Source organism: Rana temporaria, chromosome 12 (genome assembly GCF_905171775.1).
Source record: "Rana temporaria chromosome 12, aRanTem1.1, whole genome shotgun sequence".
Classification (NCBI taxonomy): Eukaryota; Metazoa; Chordata; class Amphibia; order Anura; family Ranidae; genus Rana; species Rana temporaria.
Genome location: NC_053500.1, coordinates 16987660 through 17007195, shown reverse-complemented (window position 1 = coordinate 17007195; position 19536 = coordinate 16987660). Strand labels below are relative to the sequence as shown.

General features: G+C 46.2%; 1 protein-coding gene across 3 annotated transcripts in view; it reads right to left on the bottom strand.

The window, feature by feature from the left end:
- Positions 1-713: 713 nt before the first annotated feature.
- Positions 714-19536, bottom strand: part of NKAIN4 (sodium/potassium transporting ATPase interacting 4) — a 75248-nt gene continuing 56425 nt past the window's right edge. Inside the window, exons 4-8 of one of the 3 annotated variants that reach the window (XM_040331628.1) lie at positions 18230-18427; positions 10492-10552; positions 5194-5278; positions 1235-1279; positions 714-1088 (exon numbers count right to left, since the gene is read on the bottom strand). In XM_040331628.1, coding sequence (XP_040187562.1) covers positions 1237-1279; positions 5194-5278; positions 10492-10552; positions 18230-18427 — 387 coding nt within the window. In that variant the 3' untranslated portion in view covers positions 714-1088; positions 1235-1236. The remainder of the gene's footprint in view (positions 1089-1234; positions 1280-5193; positions 5279-10491; positions 10553-18229; positions 18428-19536) is intronic. The other 2 variants (XM_040331629.1, XM_040331630.1) reach the window with 2 other exon arrangements.

Here is a 19536-nt window from a genome sequence, read left to right as displayed (position 1 = left end):
GGACTCCAATCAAGTTGTAGAAACATCTCAAGGACGATCAGTGGAAACAGGATGCACCCATTCGATCGATCGGATGAACATGGGTAAGTGGATTTAGGATGATGGGTGAAATTTGGAGTGTCATGGCAAAGGCTGTGAATACTTATGTACATGGGATTGTTTTTATTTTTTATTAATAAATTTGCAAAGATTTCAAACAAAATTCTTTCACATTATGGGGTATTGTTTGTAGAATTTGGAGGAAAATAATGAATTGAATCCATTTTGGAATAAGGCCGTAACATAACAAAATTTGGAAAAAGTGAAGTGCTGTGAATACTTACAGGATGCACTGTGACAGCGATGGCTTTGCCACAGATTTGTCTGACTTTTTTTTTTTTTTAACAAATGATTATCCTAACAAAAAAAAAAAAAAACACCGTCCAATTACCGATCAAATCGTAGATTGGCTGCAGAGCCGGTCATGTAAAAAAAAAAGCTGCGGCTACAGGAAAGTGCGTGCGATCGTTCAGCTACTGTACGGTTAGAGAAATGGATGTGACACGACCCCAATGGTAGTCAATTTCAATCGTTCAAATTACTTTTTTTTTCTAGATCTAAAGATCCATGTCGCGGTTTGCGAGGACCGCACTCGATATCCGCGGGTGATCTCGGATAACCGGCCATTCTGTTCCCGGGAAGCAATGCTGGTAAGACGGTCGCTTGACACGGTAAACAATCTAATGTGACAATTTTTATTAAACCTTAAAAAAAAAAAAAACGTTGTATGAACGGGCTGCTCCTCCCCCCCAGGACGATGGGCGCACACTACCTCTGGGGGGTGCTGTATTTTGAACAATGACTTTACATAGGATTGGATTCAGAGAAGGCCTGGGAATCTGAGGGTGGGGGGGGGGGTCAGGAAAAAGGGGGCAGGGGCACCGGCCCAGTAACAGAAGTGCGCAGTCCTTTTTGTCGCTTCGCTGTGACGCATTATGTACAGTGCTGGTTCTTGGCGACTCCTCTGCCCGATCCCGAGTCTGTATCATGGCTGCGACGGGCGTCCCCTATTCCGCGGCTGGATGTACGCTCCTCTCACTTACGCCGGCCTGTGGGGAAGACATGACAGTCAGACTCATAACAACTACGATGACGCGGTGTGATTGTGAATCACTTATCAATGTTATTGGTGATTTATGATCATTATTTCTGTAGCGGACATATTAGTCATGTATGGGAAATTAGAGGAGTTTACCGTCAATTTAGGAAGGGATTCTTTACGGTAAGAGCGGAGGATTCCCTACCGTATGAAAAAAAAAAAGCATGACTGTAGTAAAAGAAAAAAGGTACAAATGACATTTTTATTAAAAGATAAGATCACTTTTTTGTGATTTGTGGGTTGTCACATGCATGGAGGGGGCGGAGACTGATTCCGGCTCTCCAGATTGTGCTGTCTGTTTCTATTGCGCACCAATGGATCAAAAAATGAGGCTACGGAACTCCTGTCAATCAAATCCTAGATCAAGGGGGCGGGGCTGAGCCACACTGCCAATAGACGCAGACAGGGCCGCTCGGGAGCGAGCCTGTGCGAGTGCCCCCATATAAAGCGGTTTTCTATGGGGGCACTTGGTGGTGGGGGGGGGGCAGGAGCACCAGTAAGGGACCCCAGATGAGGAGGATCAGGGTTGCTCTGTGCAAACCCGTTACACAGAGCAGGTAAGTATGACGTTTATTGTTTTAATAAAAAAAAAAAGGAAGCGTTACACCCACTTTAAGGATGCCCATTAAAATCATTGGTTTGCCAACGTACCAGAACGTCTCGCAAATCAAAAGTGCCACATTATTTGGAATGCAATGCACTAGGGTTGCACCAATACCGTTTATTTTTTTTATTGGCAAGTACTTGACTGAAAGTATTGGTACTCACTGATCAAACAAAACGGTAATCGGTACAACCCTAGTGCATTGCATAGATTATATATATATATATATAAACAGTAGATGATGTCAGTAGGGCGGAGATTTGTGGCAGTATTTTTTTATTTTTTTTTGTTACAATAAATTTTCATTCATTTTTTTTTTTTTACAAGTTTTTACAGCCTCATTGGGGTTCTTTGGTAAAATATCAGGGGCCAAAACAGACCTCTGGTGTCTCACTTCTGAGACATGGAAAGGGACTGAGGAGAGAGATTCCCCCTTTCCTCTCTCTGCAGCCAGGCAGCAGGGGGGGGGGGGGGGGGGGGGGCACAAAGCAAACAAACAAAAGAAAATATTCATCAAATGATTACAATGGCCCAGATTCAAGTAGCAATTGCGCCTGTGTAACCATAGGTTACACAGCGCAATTGCTTACTTGCCCCGGCGTTACGAATGCTCCTGATTCAGGAACATCGTAACGCCGACTGCAGCCTAAAATCTGCGTGGCATAAGGCTCTTATGCCACGCATATCTAGGCTGCATTCTTGCGATGACCGCTAGGGGGCGCTCCCATTGTGGTCAGCGTATAGTATGCAAATTGCATACTAACACCGATTCACAATGTTGCGCGAGCCCTGCGTACGCAATTTACGTTGTTTCCGTACGGCGTGTTTAGCGTAAGGCTGCCCCTTCTAATAGCAGGGGCAGCCAATGCTAAAGTATACCCGTCGTTCCCGCGTCGCGACGTTCGAATTTTACGTAATTTGCGTAAGTGATTCGTGAATGGCGCTGGACGCCATTCACGTTCACTTTGAAGCAAATGACGTCCTTGCGACGTCATTTGCCGCAATGCACGTAGGGAAAGTTTCCAGACGGAGCATGCGCTCTACGCTCAGCGTGGGAGCGCGCCTAATTTAAATGATTCCCGCCCCCTACGGGATCATTTACATTAGGCGCCCTTACGCAGGGCAAGTTTACACAGCGCACACGCAATTTACGGAGCTACTGCTCCGTGAATCGCGGGTAGCGCAGTAAATTTGCGGGGCGCAGGGCAAAAACGCTGCCCTGCGCCTCCGTAAATAAGGGGCAAATCTACCTGAATCCGGGCCAATGACTCTTTAACCGCTTGTTTACCGGGCACTTTCACCCCCTCCCTGCCCAGGCCAGCTTTCTGCGCTGTCACACTTTGAATGACAATTGCGCGGTCATACAACACTGTACCCAAGTGAAATTGTTATCATTTTGTTTATTTCACACAAATAGAGCTTTCTTTTGGTGGTATTTAATCACTGCTGTTTTTTTTTTTTGCTTAGAAAATGAAAAAATACAGAAAATTAGAAGAAAAAAAAAAAAAGTTTCATCGTTTTTGAAAACAGGTAATTTTTCTCCTTCATTGATGGGCACTGAAAGGCTGCACAGAGGCACTGATGAGGGGGTACTCATAGGTGGCACTGCTGATGAGGCATTGATAGGCGGCACAGGTAGGCCACACTGATAGGTGGCACTGCTAGTCATTGATGGGCGGCACTGATTGGCAGTACTAATGGGCACTGGTAGGTGACACTGATATGCAGCACTGATGAGCATTAAAAGGCTACACAGATAAGGGGGTACTGATAGGTGACACTGCTGATGAGGCATTGATAGGTGGCACCTTTGGGGGGGTGACACTGATGGGCACTGGTAGGCGACACTGATGGGCATTGAAAGGCTGCACTGATGGGCTGCACACATAGGCAGTGATGAGGCAGTACTGGTGGGCACTGATAAGTGGCACTGATGGGCAGTTGTAGGCCACACTGATGATGCAGCTCTGATGGGCAGCACTTGTAGGCCACACTGATGATGAGGCACTGGTTGGCAGCACTGATAGGCACCTGTAGGTTCCCTCACATGAGGGGAAAACAAAGTAGATTACTGATCTTCTGTTTACATCACGTGATCATCTGTGATTGACTGACAGCTGATCAGGTGGTAAGGGGCCGGAATCGATGGTCACTGGGCGCGCCCCCCAGGGGGCATGCAGACAACTCATGCACAGGAGCACGTCAAATTACGGCCTTTCCGGCAATTAAGGCCCGCACTGTAGTGATCATTCGGCTATAGCGAGGGGGCGGGAGAAGGTTAAATTTGCATTTGGCTTTACAATAAATGTACAGTAATAACACCCAGTCTTTGATTTCAGAAATATGTTTACAGTTCGAATTTGAATGGAATTCGATGGAAAATTCGATTCAAATTTCAACTTGAACTTTGGAAAATTGGGATGAATTTGGTTTGGTTATTCGGTGAACTTTGTATTTGCTGTAATTTGTGTATCCGGATATTTATCCGTATCTCCATATAACGAAAAAAAATCATTTGAATGTTAATTCAGAAACCCAACGAACCGCACATGTCTATCCACCAATGAGTTTTTAGGATCGGGGGCGGGGTACATTTTTAGTCTTTTTCTTCCTTTTTATATATTAAAACATCACCTAAAGAAAGCTCTACCTGATAAAAAAAATAATATAAAACTCATTTGGATACAGTGTTGTATGGCAGAATAATTGTCAGTCAAACTATCACAGCACTAAACACCAGCCTGGTAATGAAGGGGGATGGAAGGGCTGCTACTCAAGTGGTTAAAGGTTATGGATCAAGTCAAAGTGTGCCGGAGCTTCACCCAGAAATGTTGCATTGAGGGGGATTTTACTAAAGGGAAATAGGCTGTGCACTCTGCAAAGTGCTTAGTAAATGAGGGAAACCTCTGCTGACTTCCATCATCCAATCGCGTGCTGTTTTTTTTTTTCTTTGCACGTGATTGGGTATTCTTTGCAGTGAAGCCTCCCCTCATTGGCTAAGCTCTGGAGAAAATGCACTTTGCAAGGTGCACAGTCTATTTGCCTTTAGTAAACCAACCCCAATGTATCTATTCCAGTGTTTCCCAACTCCAGTCCTCAAGGCGCACCAACAGGTCATGTTTTCAGGCTTTCCATTATTTTGCACAGGTGGTTTGATCGGTTTCACTGCCTTAGTAATCACCACAGCTGTTTCATCTGAGGGAAATCCTGAAAACATGACCTGTTGGTGTGCCTTGAGGACTGGAGTTGGGAAACACTGATCTATTCCAACACATCGGCTGAACCTTGGCTCAGAGCTGACCCAGCCCTACAGGTGACGGGTGCACCGAGGCAGCCAATGGTGTGCCTGCATCCATCAGAAAGGTATGATTGGTTAGTGAAGTCCAGTTGGGCATGGATCTGATTGGCTGGAGACGACAGGGCAGGCCGCAGAGTGCCGTCTTATACTTACAAATAACTCTGCTTGAACAGCGGGTGGGTGGACTTTTCATTGACATGGTAGAGGGGGAATGGATCAAATCCACCAATGAAATCAACTGAAAGAAACAAAATCCCAAAATAAAAGCAACAAAAACAATGAGAAGGCATGCAGGGAGGGGGAGGAGCAGAGACATGGGAGGAATGGAGGACAGACAATATGGGTCACACCGGGGGAGGGGTGAAGGTTCAATGACCCCAAATTATAAAAAATGGTTCTTAGATTCGCCCTTCTGGGGCCCCCATCACTGTACAGAACACCAGCTGTGATATCGGCCATTGTAGGCTATGGGAGGGGGGTGGACCGGGCCATGACCTTGTGTCCCCCCCGGTCATTGGCCAGCACTTCTGCCTTGCAGAACCTGAGCGCTGGGTTCACAACCAAGCCAAGACACCCCAACACTCCAAAGACATGCCCTCATATGTGTGATAGGGACCTTCGATTGTAAGCTCTTGAGGGCAGGGCCTCATGTACAATGTATTGCCAAAAGTATTGGGACGCCTGCCTTTACACAGATATGAACTTTAATGGCGTCCCAGTCTTAGTCCGGAGGGTTCAATATTGAGTTGGCCCCGCCCTTTGCAGTTATAACAGCTTCATCTCTTCTGGGAAGGCCGTCCACAAGGTTTAGGAGTGTTTGACCATTCTTCCAGAAGAGCATTTGTGATGTTGGACAAGTCCTGGCTTGCAGTCTCCACTCTAATTCATCCCAAAGGTGTTCTATCGGGTTGAGTTCAGGACTCTGTGCAGGCCAGTCAAGTTCCTCCACCCCAAACTCCCTCATCCATGTCTTTATGGACCTTGCTTTGTGCACTGGTGCACAGTCATGTTCGAATAGGAAGTTGGGAGCATGAAATTGTCCAAAATGTCTTGGTATGCTGACGCCTTAAGAGTTCCCTTCACTGGAACTAAGGGGGCCAAATCCAACCCCTGAAAAACAACCCCACAGCATAATCCCCCCTCCACCAAATAGTGGTGCAACGGATCACAGTTGATCCGTGATCTGAACGGGTCACCCCATTCGGAATCGGCACACACTGTGACCCGCGGATTGGCGGCGGCTCCGGAGCTAGGCCGAAGCCGCGTCCATAACATTAGGAAAGGCCACGGCTTCGGCCTAGCTCCGGAGCCGCGGCCATCTTGGTACACCCGGCGGCGGCCCTCCTCTCTGTTTACACCCACAGAGGAGGAGGAGCCAGCACTCGTGGGACATACAACGCTGGGAGTACTACCTGGGGGGGTCTGTCTGCACTACCTGGGGGGGTGTCTGCCTGTTACTACCTGGGGGGGGGGGGGGGTGTCTGCCTGTTACTACCTGGGGGGGGGGGGGTGTCTGCCTGTTACTACCTGGGGGGGGGGGGGGTGTCTGCCTGTTACTACCTGAGAAGGGGGTGTCTGTACTACCTAGGGGGGGAGGGTGTCTGCACCGAGAGGGTTCTTTACTGAGGGGGGGACTATAGTTGGTGGGAGGGTGACACCATTTTTTTATGCACCGGGTGACACCAACCCTAGTGAATTAGAGTGGAGACTGTGAGCCAGGTCTTCTCATCCAACATCAGTGCCTGACCCCACCTTCTGGAAGAATGGTCAAACACTCCCCATAGACACACAAGCTGTTCTAGCTGCAAAGGGCAGGGGGCCAACTCAATATTGAACCCTACAGACCAAGACTAACCCTACGTGTAAGCGTCCCAATACTTTTGGTAATATAGTGTACATGAGGTCCTGCCCTCAAGAGCTTACAATCGAAGGTCCCTATCACACATATGAGGGCAATGTAACCTTCCAGCATGTCTTTGGAGTGGTGGAGGAAACTCCAGTGTCATGTGTGCGGCGTGTAAAGGCAGGCGTCCCAATACTTTTGGTAATAATATGTTGTATATGTAGAGTGCGGGGGACATTGTTGGTGATCTATAAATACATGAGATAGATATGAGATCACAGTGTCGGCTTTACATCAAAAATCTTTTGTTCCCAAGGAATCCCCTCCCCCCTTGTCTTTTATAGGCTGTGTGTGTCCCTTTAATTGTTTCCCCCTGTAATGTGCGGCTCCCTCCAGTGCTACCTCTCCCCCCCCTCCCCCCCACACACTGACTGATTGTCCCCAATCTGGGTTAATCGAGGGACACGTGATGCCAACTATTAAAGAGCCCGGAGCTCTTCCAGACAGAGAATAACGAGGACACACGCGGGACCTCCGATTCATGGGGGGGGGGGGGGGCTCCGCTAATGAGACCCCCTCCCCCCCACACACCCTGCTGTACATCATTAATATCTGACAGCTGTGTTCTGTACATTGTATGATCAGCCACACACCTAACAATCTGATCTCTCCTATAGATCACCAATGATTGGAAGGGTGGTCCCCACACATGGATTGATTTCTCATCAATTTATACTGGCGAAAGATATATTGATTTATGGCGGCCGTATATGTATCGATTTCTGATCAATTTATGGTGACCGTATATGTATCGATTTCTGATCAATTTATGGTGACCGTATATGTATCGATTTCTGATCAATTTATGGTGACCGTATATGTATCGATTTCTGATCAATTTATGGTGACCGTATATGTATCGATTTCTGATCAATTTATGGTGACCGTATATGTATCGATTTCTGATCAATTTATGGTGGCCGTATATGTATCGATTTCTGATCAATTTATGGTGACCACACTCATATTTATTTGACATCGGTTTACATATAGTAGCCATACATGTATTGATTTGTGATCAATTTATAGTTGCGACACACATTATTGATATATGGTGGCCATACATGTATCAATTTGTGATCAATTTATAGTGATGACACACATAGGCCCAGATCCACGAAGAAGTTACGTCGGCGTATCTATTGATACGCCGCGTAACTTCTAAGTTGCTCCGGCGTATCTTTGTTTTGTATCTACAAAACCAGATACGCCTGAATGGGGGTTAGATCCGACTGGCGTACGTCTTAGTACGCCGTCGGATCTAAGGTGCATATTTACGCTGGCCGCTAGGTGGCGCTTCCGTTGATTACCGCGTCGAGTATGCAAATGAGCTAGATACGCCAATCCACAAACGTACGTCCGGCCGGCGCAATTTTTTACGTCGTTTACGTAAGGCTTTTTTCGGCGTAATGTTACCCCTGCCTCTATGAGGTGTACTCAATGTTAAGTATGGACGTCGGGCCAGCGTCAAATTTTACGTTGTGTACGTCGTTTGCGTAAAACGTTCGCGAATAGGGCTTTGCGTAAGATCATATGATGAGAAACAATCTATAGCGGGGATATGCAATTACCCTGTTTCCCCGAAAATAAGACCTACCCCGAAAATAAGACCTAGCGTTATTTTCCAGGAGGGCTGCAATATAAGCCCTACCCAAAAAATAAGCCCTAGTTTAAAATGCTTTTACAATCCTATAATCCACTCTATTACAGTAGTATATAATGTACAATGTGTGTGTTTCTGTAGTATAATTGCGGGGAAGCGAGCTCTGGCGGGTCACAGAAGCGCAGAGCTGCACTATAAGGAAGATATTTGCCACCATTATATTACAGAAACACACACAATGTATATTATATACTCCTGTAATAGAGTGGATTATAGGATTTTACAAGCATTTTAACTCGGGTCACACTGGGGATTCCTGGCCGGCAGGGAATGAGAGGGGGGTGAGAAGACAGCACATTACATGGTAAAACCTACCCCGAAAATAAGCCCTACTGTGTCTTTTGTTGCCCAAATTAATAAAGGACCCGGGCCTATTTTCGGGGAAACACGGTAGCAGACCTCTAGCTGTTGCAGAACTACAAGTCCCATGAGGCATAGCAAGATTCTGACAGCCACAAGCATGACACCCAGAGTCAGAGGCATGATGGGACTTGTAGTTTTGCAACAGCTGGAGGTCCGCTAATTGCATATCCCTGAATAGCGTTCTGACAGCTAATTGACTTTCCAGCATTCAAATCAATCCATCCAATGGAGGGTGAAGGGGGAGGGGCTTATTTTGGGGGTATCAGTTGGATGGAGGATCTGCAGTTCATGATTCCTATTCAATGGGATCGTTTTTGTCACAATGGGGGTTGTTTTACTAAAACGAGAGAAGGCAAAGTCTGGCTCTGCACAGCAACCAATCAGATTCCAGGTTTTATTGTCAGATTAACAGAACAGGCTGAAGTTAGAAGCTGATTGGCTCCTATGCACAGCTGCACCAGATTTTGCACTCTCCAGTTTTAGTAAATCTCCCCCCGTTGTGTGAGGGACTGACTGACAACCTTAATTGGAGTCGCACTGGGCGGATCGCATAGGAGGGGCAATCATAGATGTTGGTGATTGGACAGCATTTGTTCAATTAGATTGTAACGAGTGTGGGGCGCAGAGATCACGTGGGGTTGGATTGTACAAGAATGGCCCGTCGTGAGTCTCGGTCAGATGGCGAGGAACCTCCCTGGCCCACCACCCATGGGTCCTCCTTGTGATTGGTCAGATGTGAGATTGTCATTTGTTCTTCTCAGACTTGCAGACAGCAATGAAAACCCTGACAGAGGGTCTAACCCAGGTGAGGGCAAACTCGGCCCTCCAGCTGTTTTGAAACTACAAGTCCCATGAGACAATGCAAGACCCTGACAATCACAGGCATGACTCCTAGAGGCAGAGGCATGATGGGATTTGTAGTTTCACCACAGCTGGAGGGTCGAGGTTGCCTACCCCGGGACTCTAACCCCTTGCTATCAGAGGAGTCCCCTTCTCTTCCTTTTCCAAGGACAGCTGTCAAATGTCATCTGCCCCCCCACTTTATATCACCAGAGGTGATCAATTATCGACACAGCATTAAAAAACCTGACAGGAGCCCCAACCCTTCCACCCCCCCCCCCCCCTTCCATCCCTGAAGTAGAGACACTTGGCGCCTCCTTTAGCCTAAAAAATGACCACGACAGGCTGCAGATACAAATCTGACATTCAGGGTCTGTACAGGTCCGGGGGGCTTCTACATTAATAATCATGAATGGCATTTCTATCCCTTTCACTTCCAGTAATCTTTATTAGATTCTCTTTACCATTCCAAAGAGGAGATGGCTCTGTGTATAAGGGTGGCCGCCATACACACTACAACCTGATTGTACAGTTTCCTTCACACTCCTGTCAGGACAACCCTGACCAATCCGTTCAACTGCTATCCAATCAGGAGTGACCCTCACATTACAGAGATCTAAAGGAGATTGTATAGTGTATGGGGAGTGTCTGCAGCCAGGACTATAGAGGGGGTTATACTCACAGCTGTCCTCCTCTTCTGTGAACACGCTGGTCACATAACAGGCGTACACAAAGCCAAAGAGCTGGAAAAGAATCAGTGCAGGGGGTTAGACAATGAACATGTACCAAATACATCCTGAATAATAACATTATTAATATTATGTATTATATCCTGTATAAAGATATAGAATTATTAGAAACAATAATAATAACATGAATAATACCCTGTATAACGATATAATAATAACAACAATAATAATAATAATAATATGTATAATACCCTGTATAAAGATATAATAATAATATGTATAATACCCTGTATAAAGATATAATAATAATAATAATAATAATAATAATAATATTTATAATACCCCGTATAAAGATATAATAATAATAATAATAATAATAATAATAATAATAATATGTATAATACCCTGTATAAAGATATAATAATAATAATAATAATAATAATAATAATATTTATAATACCCTGTATAAAGATATAAATATAATTATTATTATTATTATTATTATATCTTTATACAGGGTATTATAAATATAATTATTATTATTATTATTATTATTATTATAATGCCCTGTATAAAGATATAATAATAATATGTATAATACCCTGTATAAAGATATAATAATAACAATAAAAATAATAATAACATGTATAAAAATATATATATATATAATAATAATAATAAGATATTATAATAATAATAATAATAAATAATAATAATATGTATAATACCCTGTATAAAGATATAATATAATAATAATATTGTAGTATAATAATATGTCTATAGCTGCAGCCATTTTAACTGTGAAGCTGCTGCCTGTTCACTTCCTGGATTTACACAGACACACACCTCCAGCTCTGCAGCTCTCACTGGCCCTCTTATGACTCATCCTCCCTCCCTTCCTGGCAAACTCTCACAAGAGTGAAAGCGAGAGCTATTCATGAGGCTAATGACCAGACAAGAAACAGGAAGTGAGCTGTATAAGGTATTTACTGGCAGAACAAAAAAAAAATTACTATCCAAAGTTAAAACAACAACAAGGGCAGAAGATTTAATAGATGAAAATATGAAAAAATTACTAGGACAAATTCCTCAAACAGCCAAGGCAAAAGGGTCATAAAGCGCCCCCCTCCCCATGATCTGTGAACTACTTCAAAATCCTCTTCCATTCATGGAAACCCTTACTCTTCAACTTCAAACTTCCCCCCAGGAGACTGTTCACATTCTCCTCTGCTATAGGCCACCTGGGCCAAAATCGCAGCTTCTACCATCATTAACAGAGTTTATATCCACTTATACCCTTAACAGCAAACACCTTTTGCTGCTCGGGGACTTCAATCTGTGGGCCAACTCCTCACAGGATCCCATTGCGGATGCCTGCATCGATCACCTGGAGGGATTAGGACTACAGCAACTTATATGCGGGCCAACACATGCTTCAGGTCACACACTCGACCTAATTTTCAGACAAAATCTGAAAATAAACATTTTGGGAAATGAACCTTTGCCATGGACAGACCACCATGCAATTAGTTTCATAATTTCCAAAATTCCACCAGTTATAAAAGTACCCAAGCCGGTGACAATACACTGGGCTAGATCTCAGAGGAAGCTCCATTCGGAACTCTTCAAATCTACCTTGGGAAACCGAATCAAAACTATTCATCCTCAGTTAACAGCCTCAGATACACTGGATGCCATAAATGCAGCTCTGCTACAGTCAGCCGACTTAGTAGCACCGAAACGCAAAGTCCGCATCCGGAAAAAAAAGTCCGGCTGGTTCAACAACCAGCTGTCCCTACTGAAGCAAGAGCGCAGAAGGGCGGAAGCCGCCTGGAAAAGAAGCCCTTCAGAAGATCACCTCATCATCTACAAGGCAATAACAACACAATATCATAAAGAAATCTTCAAAGCAAAGAAACATAATTTTTCTATGACGATTAACAGCGCCATGAACCGCCCCAGAGAACTATTCAAGATGGTCACCCAGACCATGAATCCGGGATGTCTTGAAGTCCCCAATTCAGACACTCAAGAGTTCTGTAATGAACTATCGGATTTCTTCATCGACAAAATCGAAAGAATCCGGGTAAGTATTCTGCAAAATAATACCCCCCTCAGCCCCCTCTTCAATCAACTACAAAACACCAACAGAAACCTTCTACAATCAACTAAGTTCACTCTGGAACCCATCTCCATCGATACCACCAAAAATATCATTGGTGCGTTGCGGAACAGCACAGCACCCAATGACATCATTCCCACCAAGCTGCTGAAGGAATGTGCCGACATCCTGGCACCACCCATCACACAGCTTATAAACCAGTCATTTAAGGAAGGCACAGTGCCATCCCTGCTGAAAGAGGGCACAATCCAGCCCATCCTGAAAAAACCTAACTTGGATCCCAAGGACCCAATTCACCGCCGCCCCATAACAGGCCTAAATATTCTCTCCAAGATAATGGAGAAAATAGTGGTACAACAGCTGCAACAGCATCTGGATACCCACAATCTACTCGATCCATTTCAATCAGGTTTCCGTCCCGGACACGGGACAGAAACGGCCTTACTCAAAATACGGGACGATGCCCTCGAGGCCGCAGACGAGGGAGAATCCTGTCTCCTGGTTCTGCTGGACCTAAGCGCAGCCTTTGACACAGTAGACCACAAAATGTTACTGATGCGACTAGCCAAGGTAGCAGAATCGCAGAAGGTGATTTACCATGGTTTTCCTCCTTTCTTGAAAACCGATCACAAACAGTGAAACTGGGATCTTTCACGTCGGAAAAACGCACGGTGCCATGTGGAGTCCCCCAAGGATCCCCCCTGTCACCGGTACTGTTCAACATCTATCTTCGCCCTCTCTTTGATATTATCAGTAGCCAAGAACTACTCTATCACTCTTATGCAGACGACACGCAACTGTATTTTCGCATCTGCAACAAAAAGGATCATCATCTCAGTTTAGAGAAATGTCTCTCTTCGATAGAAAACTGGATGACAAAGAGTTATCTTAAACTCAACAGTTCCAAAACAGAACTTCTTATGTTTCACGCCAGCCGAAAGAGTCAACTGGCAACAACCTGGACACCGCCGCCCATTCTGGGCCAAATCATCACCCCTAGCTCCAAAGTCAAAAGTCTCGGGGTCATCTTCGACACCTTCATGACAATGGACGCACAAATAGGGTCAGTAGTCAGCGGATCGCACCATTTGTTGCGCCTACTACGCAGACTTATTCCATTTATTCCTAAAGAAGACGTAGCAGTCGTGGTGGGAACAATCGTGAATTCCAGACTGGACTATGCTAACGCCCTGTACCTCGGACTCCCAAAGTACCAAATCTCCCGTCTGCAAGTCGTTCAGAATACGGCCGCCAGACTGGTGACTGGGAAAAAAAAATGGGAATCAATCTCACCTTCGCTGAGAACCCTTCACTGGCTGCCAGTAAAAGACAGAATTGTATTTAAAGCACTCTGCCTGACACATAAGTGCATCCATGGGAAGGCGCCGCAATATCTTTGCGACAAGATAGAACCTCACAATTCTAATCGCGTTCTGCGATCCACTGACCAAAATCTGGTCAAGGTGCCAAAAACCAAATACAAGTCCAAAGGAGAAAGAAGGTTTGCTTTTCAAGGTCCTAGACTATGGAACGCTTTACCAACCAGCATTCGGTTGGAGGAAAACCACCTGATTTTCAGAAGACGGATCAAAACTCTGCTCTTTTGATGTCATGAGACACGAAACATCAAGCGCCCAGAGGCGATTCAGTTCGCATGTGCCGCGCTATATACGTTTTTTCATTCATTCATTCATTACCTCATCAGTACAGATTGCGGGTCCTACCCTTTTTTGCACCCCCCTCCTACTTAAGCACCCAAGGCATCTGCCTCTCCTGCCCCCCCTCCCCCGTATGAATTACAATAATAATATTATGGAGGACAGAAGGCATCCCCGGCACTCAGCTGCTTGTCATGGATGATGTGTGAAGTATGCACAGCTGGATGGGAGGGGTGGCCGGGGATTGGCTGAGGAATGTTCAGTATTGGGGAGACCCCCTGCGCTGTCCCAGCGGGGACATAAAAAGATCACACTCTGCAGGAATGGTGCGCATGGCGGAACGCAGAGAGGGGTTCACGCCGAAGCGTGAAAGTAACATTCCCCCAACATCTTACTTCTAAAAATAATCCTGTGTTTTTCTGCTCTTCCGTCATCCTTCAGGGCAAAACATTCCCAGCTGCTCCTCCAAATACCGGCGAGCGCCGAGATCTCCAAGTGTGCGCCATTTGTAACTGACATCGCGGCTATGAGAATGCATGACGCTCTTAAAGGGACAGTCTACCTAAAACATTTTATTTTAGTTATATGAGGAGTCTAGTGAGTGGGCAAAGTCAGCTCGGACAACAAACTTTGCACACTTGTAGAGGAAGAGTGGGGCTACATGTGTGCCATGTTTGGGGGGGGGGGCAGCCAGTACCGGGTCCCCAAATTCCAGGAGATCAGGCGCAAAAAGGTGACTCGAGTGTAAGCCGAGGGGGGCATTTTCAGCCCAAAAAAATGTGCTGAAAAACTCGGCTTATACTCGAGTATATACGGTAGATATTAACCACTTGCCGAATGGCGCACACACATATACGTCGGCAGAAGGGCTCGTACAGGCAATAGGGCGTACCTGTACATCCCTTTGAATTTTGCTGGCGCGCGCGCCCGCATGTCCCACATACTCGATGTTCGCCGGCGGCACACGGAGCTGCAAAATGGGGAGATACCTATGTAAACAAGGCATTTCCCTCTTTGCCTAGCGACCTGACAGGGATATACTGCTCCCTGTCATGTCAGTGGTAGCCCACCCCCCCCCCACTTACCCCCCCCCCCCCTTACAGTTATGGCACGTACACACGATCTGAAAATCGGACTAAAAATTCAGCTTTCGACACGGTCATACAATAATCGGATCGTTCACGTGTTTACTGTGAAAATTACACTGGCAGTGAAGGGGTTAACCACTATGTGGCGCTGTAGGGTTTAAGTGTCCCCTAAGGCATGATTCTTACTGTAGGGGGGCGTGTGACGTCAATGATCATGTTCCCGATGACAGGAAACACGATCAGTGACAGTGTCACTAGGCAGAACGGGGGGAGATGTTGTGCGCGCCCACGGAGATCGAGGCACACGTGCCCGCAACAACCACTTCTTAAAAGGGACGTACAATTTTACAATTTTATATTTTACCCAATTTTTTGGGGTAAAATATAAAAGATGATGTTACGCCGAGTAAATGGATACCAAACATGTCAAGCTTTAAAATTGCGCACACTCGTGGAATTGCGATAAATTAAATCTCCATAGGCAACATTTTTTACAGGTTACCTGTTTAGAGTTACAGAGGTGGCCTGGCGCTAGAATTATTGCTCTCCAGGGTGGATATAAATCAATGATTTAAAAAAAAAAAAAAAAATGTAATAAAAAAAATCTGATTTTTTTTACATTTTAAATCAGATTTTTTTTATTTAATAATTAATTTTTACCAAATAGATTTTAATAAAAATGCTTTTGGAGTAAAAATCTAAGGAAAGTTTTTTCTTTTTAAGATACATTAATAATGGAGCTTAGTTATGTAGCATGAGGCTGTAACTTTTGCAATATTACACATTTACTTGACTTAGGCTGCATTCACACCTCCGCGACAAGATACGCCACGTACGCGGCGTATTTTGCCGCGAGTGTGTAACTTTTTTTTTTTTTAACAAAGTCTTCCCATTGCTTTGCATGGCCGAACGCCAATGCCGCCTGAAAAAAAGGGTCCGGGACTTTTTTTCAGGCGGCAGGCGTATGGCGTCTATGAGATGTGAACCATCTCATAGACAGCAATGGGAATTCTCCCCTCCAGCGGCACGAGCGTCCGGCGTCGGGCGTTTTGTCGCGGAGGTATGAATGGGGCCTTAAAGAAAATGTGTTTTCAATTTTATTTTTAAAAATCGTAGTCCTAAAAAAAAAAAGGGAAATCTCTAGAAAACGTCATTCCCTGTAAGCCTTCCCTTGCACGCCATGTCTTCTCCTGATAATGTGTCTGTGTATTCTGTGCCAACCTCCTTCTACAAAGCAGCGGGTGAGGATTTCTATGGACTCGGCCCATTAGAGGGCGCCCTTCACACACTCTTTGTTCTTCGCCTGTCAATCATCCCGCTGAATTATTTAGAGACTAATGACCCAGAATTGTGTCTGCCAGGCTCTGGCCCCTCCCTGGGGGCTCCCGGCTTTGTGTGGCTCCCAAATTCCTCCCACAGCCTGATCTGGTGGTGGAGGGGGAGGGGGGATGGGGAGGTAAGGACCAGGCAGAGAGCAGAGCAAAGGGGCTGTAAGCTACCGACCAATCAGAAATCATCACACACTGGAGAAGGGAGAGGGGGGTACTGCACATTGCTTTGGCTGGGCCACTTAAAACTGATATTTCATTGTTTGGTGGAAGCTGGAGAGTTAAACCAGGTATGTACACCTACTGTGCCCATTATGAGGGGTTCCCACCATCCCTGTGCTGAGCTTCCGGGTCTGTACACCTGCTGTGCCCATTATGAGGGGTTCCCACCATCCCTGTGCTGAGTTCCCGGGTCTGTACACCTGCTGCGCCCATTATGAGGGGTTCCCACCATCCCTGTGCCGAGCTCCCGGGTCTGTATACCTGCTGTGCCCATTATGAGGGGCTCCCGCCATCCGCTGTGCTGAGTTCCCGGGTCTGTACACCCGCTGTGCCCATTATGAGGGGTTCCCACCACCCCTGTGCTGAGTTCCCGGGTCTGTACACCTGCTGTGCCCATTATGAGGGGTTCCAACCATCTCTGTGCTGAGTTCCCAGGTTTGTACACCTGCTGTGCCCATTATGAGGGGTTCCCACCATCCATGTGCTGGGTTCCCGGGTCTATACACCCCCTGTGCCCATTATGAGAAGTTCCCCTCCATCCCTGTGCTGAGTTCCCAGGTCTGTACACCTGCTGTGCCCATTATGAGGGGTTCCCACCATCCCTGTGCTGAGTTCCCAGGTCTGTACACCTGCTGTGCCCATTATGAGGGGTTCCCACCATCCCTGTGCTGAGTTCCCAGGTCTGTACACCTGCTGTGCCCATTATGAGGGGTTTCCACCATCCCTGTGCTGAGTTCCCAGGTCTGTACACCTGCTGTGCCCATTATGAGGGGTTCCCACCATCCCTGTGCTGAGTTCCCAGGTTTGTACACCTGCTGTGCCCATTATGAGGGGTTTCCACCATCCCTGTGCTGAGTTCCCAGGTCTGTACACCTGCTGTGCCCATTATGAGGGGTTCCCACCATCCCTGTGCTGAGTTCCCGGGTTTGTACACCTGCTGTGCCCATTATGAGGGGTTTCCACCATCCCTGTGCTGAGTTCCCAGGTCTGTACACCTGCTGTGCCCATTACGAGGGGTTCCCACCATCCCTGTGCTGAGTTCCCAGGTCTGTACACCTGCTGTGCCCATTATGAGGGGTTCCCACCATCCCTGTGCTGAGTTCCCAGGTCTGTACACCTGCTGTGCCCATTATGAGGGGTTTCCACCATCCCTGTGCTGAGTTCCTGGGTCTGTACACCTGCTGCGCCCATTATGAAGGGTGAGGGAAGACTCAGGAACTGGAGATTTAGGGGTATAGTTCTTATGGGGGTCGGGGTACAGCTAGGCTCCTGGTAGCCCCACATACTCCAGAGAATATTAAGCTTGCACTTACCGCCAGCAGGATCTGGGTGGCGCTGTGTAACACTTCGATATACTGGTACTCTATGGAACATCCCACCACTGACACGTAAGAGTGGCTCTCCATGCCAGCCATGCCAGCTACAGGGGCCTCCTTCCTGACACAGCCAGGTCCATGTTCACTCCACCACGACTGGTGCTGAGACACGCGGAAGGTCAGAAGGTCGCTGTCCTGTGTGGGGGAAACACAACCACCAATTATCATCACACACATTAACAACCCTCCAAAGTCTTAGCTGAAGGCCACTCTTCTCATTGATGGTGGGGGAGGAGCCGGGGCTGGGTGGAATTACATTGTGAGTAATGGCTAATCGGTGTCTGGAAGCTGAATGGTTATAGGAAATAGGCAATTTCCTGTGGCAAACCCAAACATGAAAGTGGATGTAAACCCTCAATGACATCTAGTTTGTCTTATAAACAATTGCCATTTTTATTCTCCCTTACATTTAATTGCAGCTGACCTCCTGCAGCCTATTTGCAGTCACTTCCTGACTCGGTGAAGGCTGCATGGCATTTGTCAGGGTGGGTTTCCTGATGGGGTCACCAGTGGACCATGACTGTTCAATGTGTGTTGGCACAGCTGCTTGTAGCCAGTATTAAAGCTGAAATTCAGGCTGGGAAAAACGTAATATATGCTTTCCCTCTACCCCTAAAATTGCCAGCTACAGGGATCTCCTTCTTGGCACAGCTCACCTTCCTGGAATCAGGGAAAGTAATATAGCCTTTCCCTCTACCCCTAGAAATGCCAGCTATGGGGGCTTCCTTCTTGGCACAGCTCACCACTCTGGAATCAGGGTAGGCAATATAGGCTTTCCCTCTACCTCTAAAAATGCCAGCTACAGGGGCTTCCTTCTTGGCACAGCTCACCCCCTTGTAATAAGGGTAAGTAATATAGGCTTTCCCTCTACCTCTAGAAATGCCAGCTATTATAAAAAGCCTGCCCGTCTGCAGATTTGGAAGACTGAGTGTAGGACCACTTCACAGCTTCTATGGGATTCTGATTTACAACTTTCTTCTAGAATGTCATTCCAAGTGACAGAAGCGATAGACAAGGAGTGAGGAATGCTGACAGATGGGGCCCCTCTGTGCTGGAGGAGACAGAATACAGCTTGGTATGTCATATACATGTACATAGAACAGGTGATGACATGTATGTGTTAGGTCTGATATGAACTCTACAATAGGCGATTATCCATCTAATTATCGCTCAGCACGGCATGCTCATTAATCCTCCATTCATTCATAATTGATAGAGGAAAATCACACAATTGTGTCATGCCT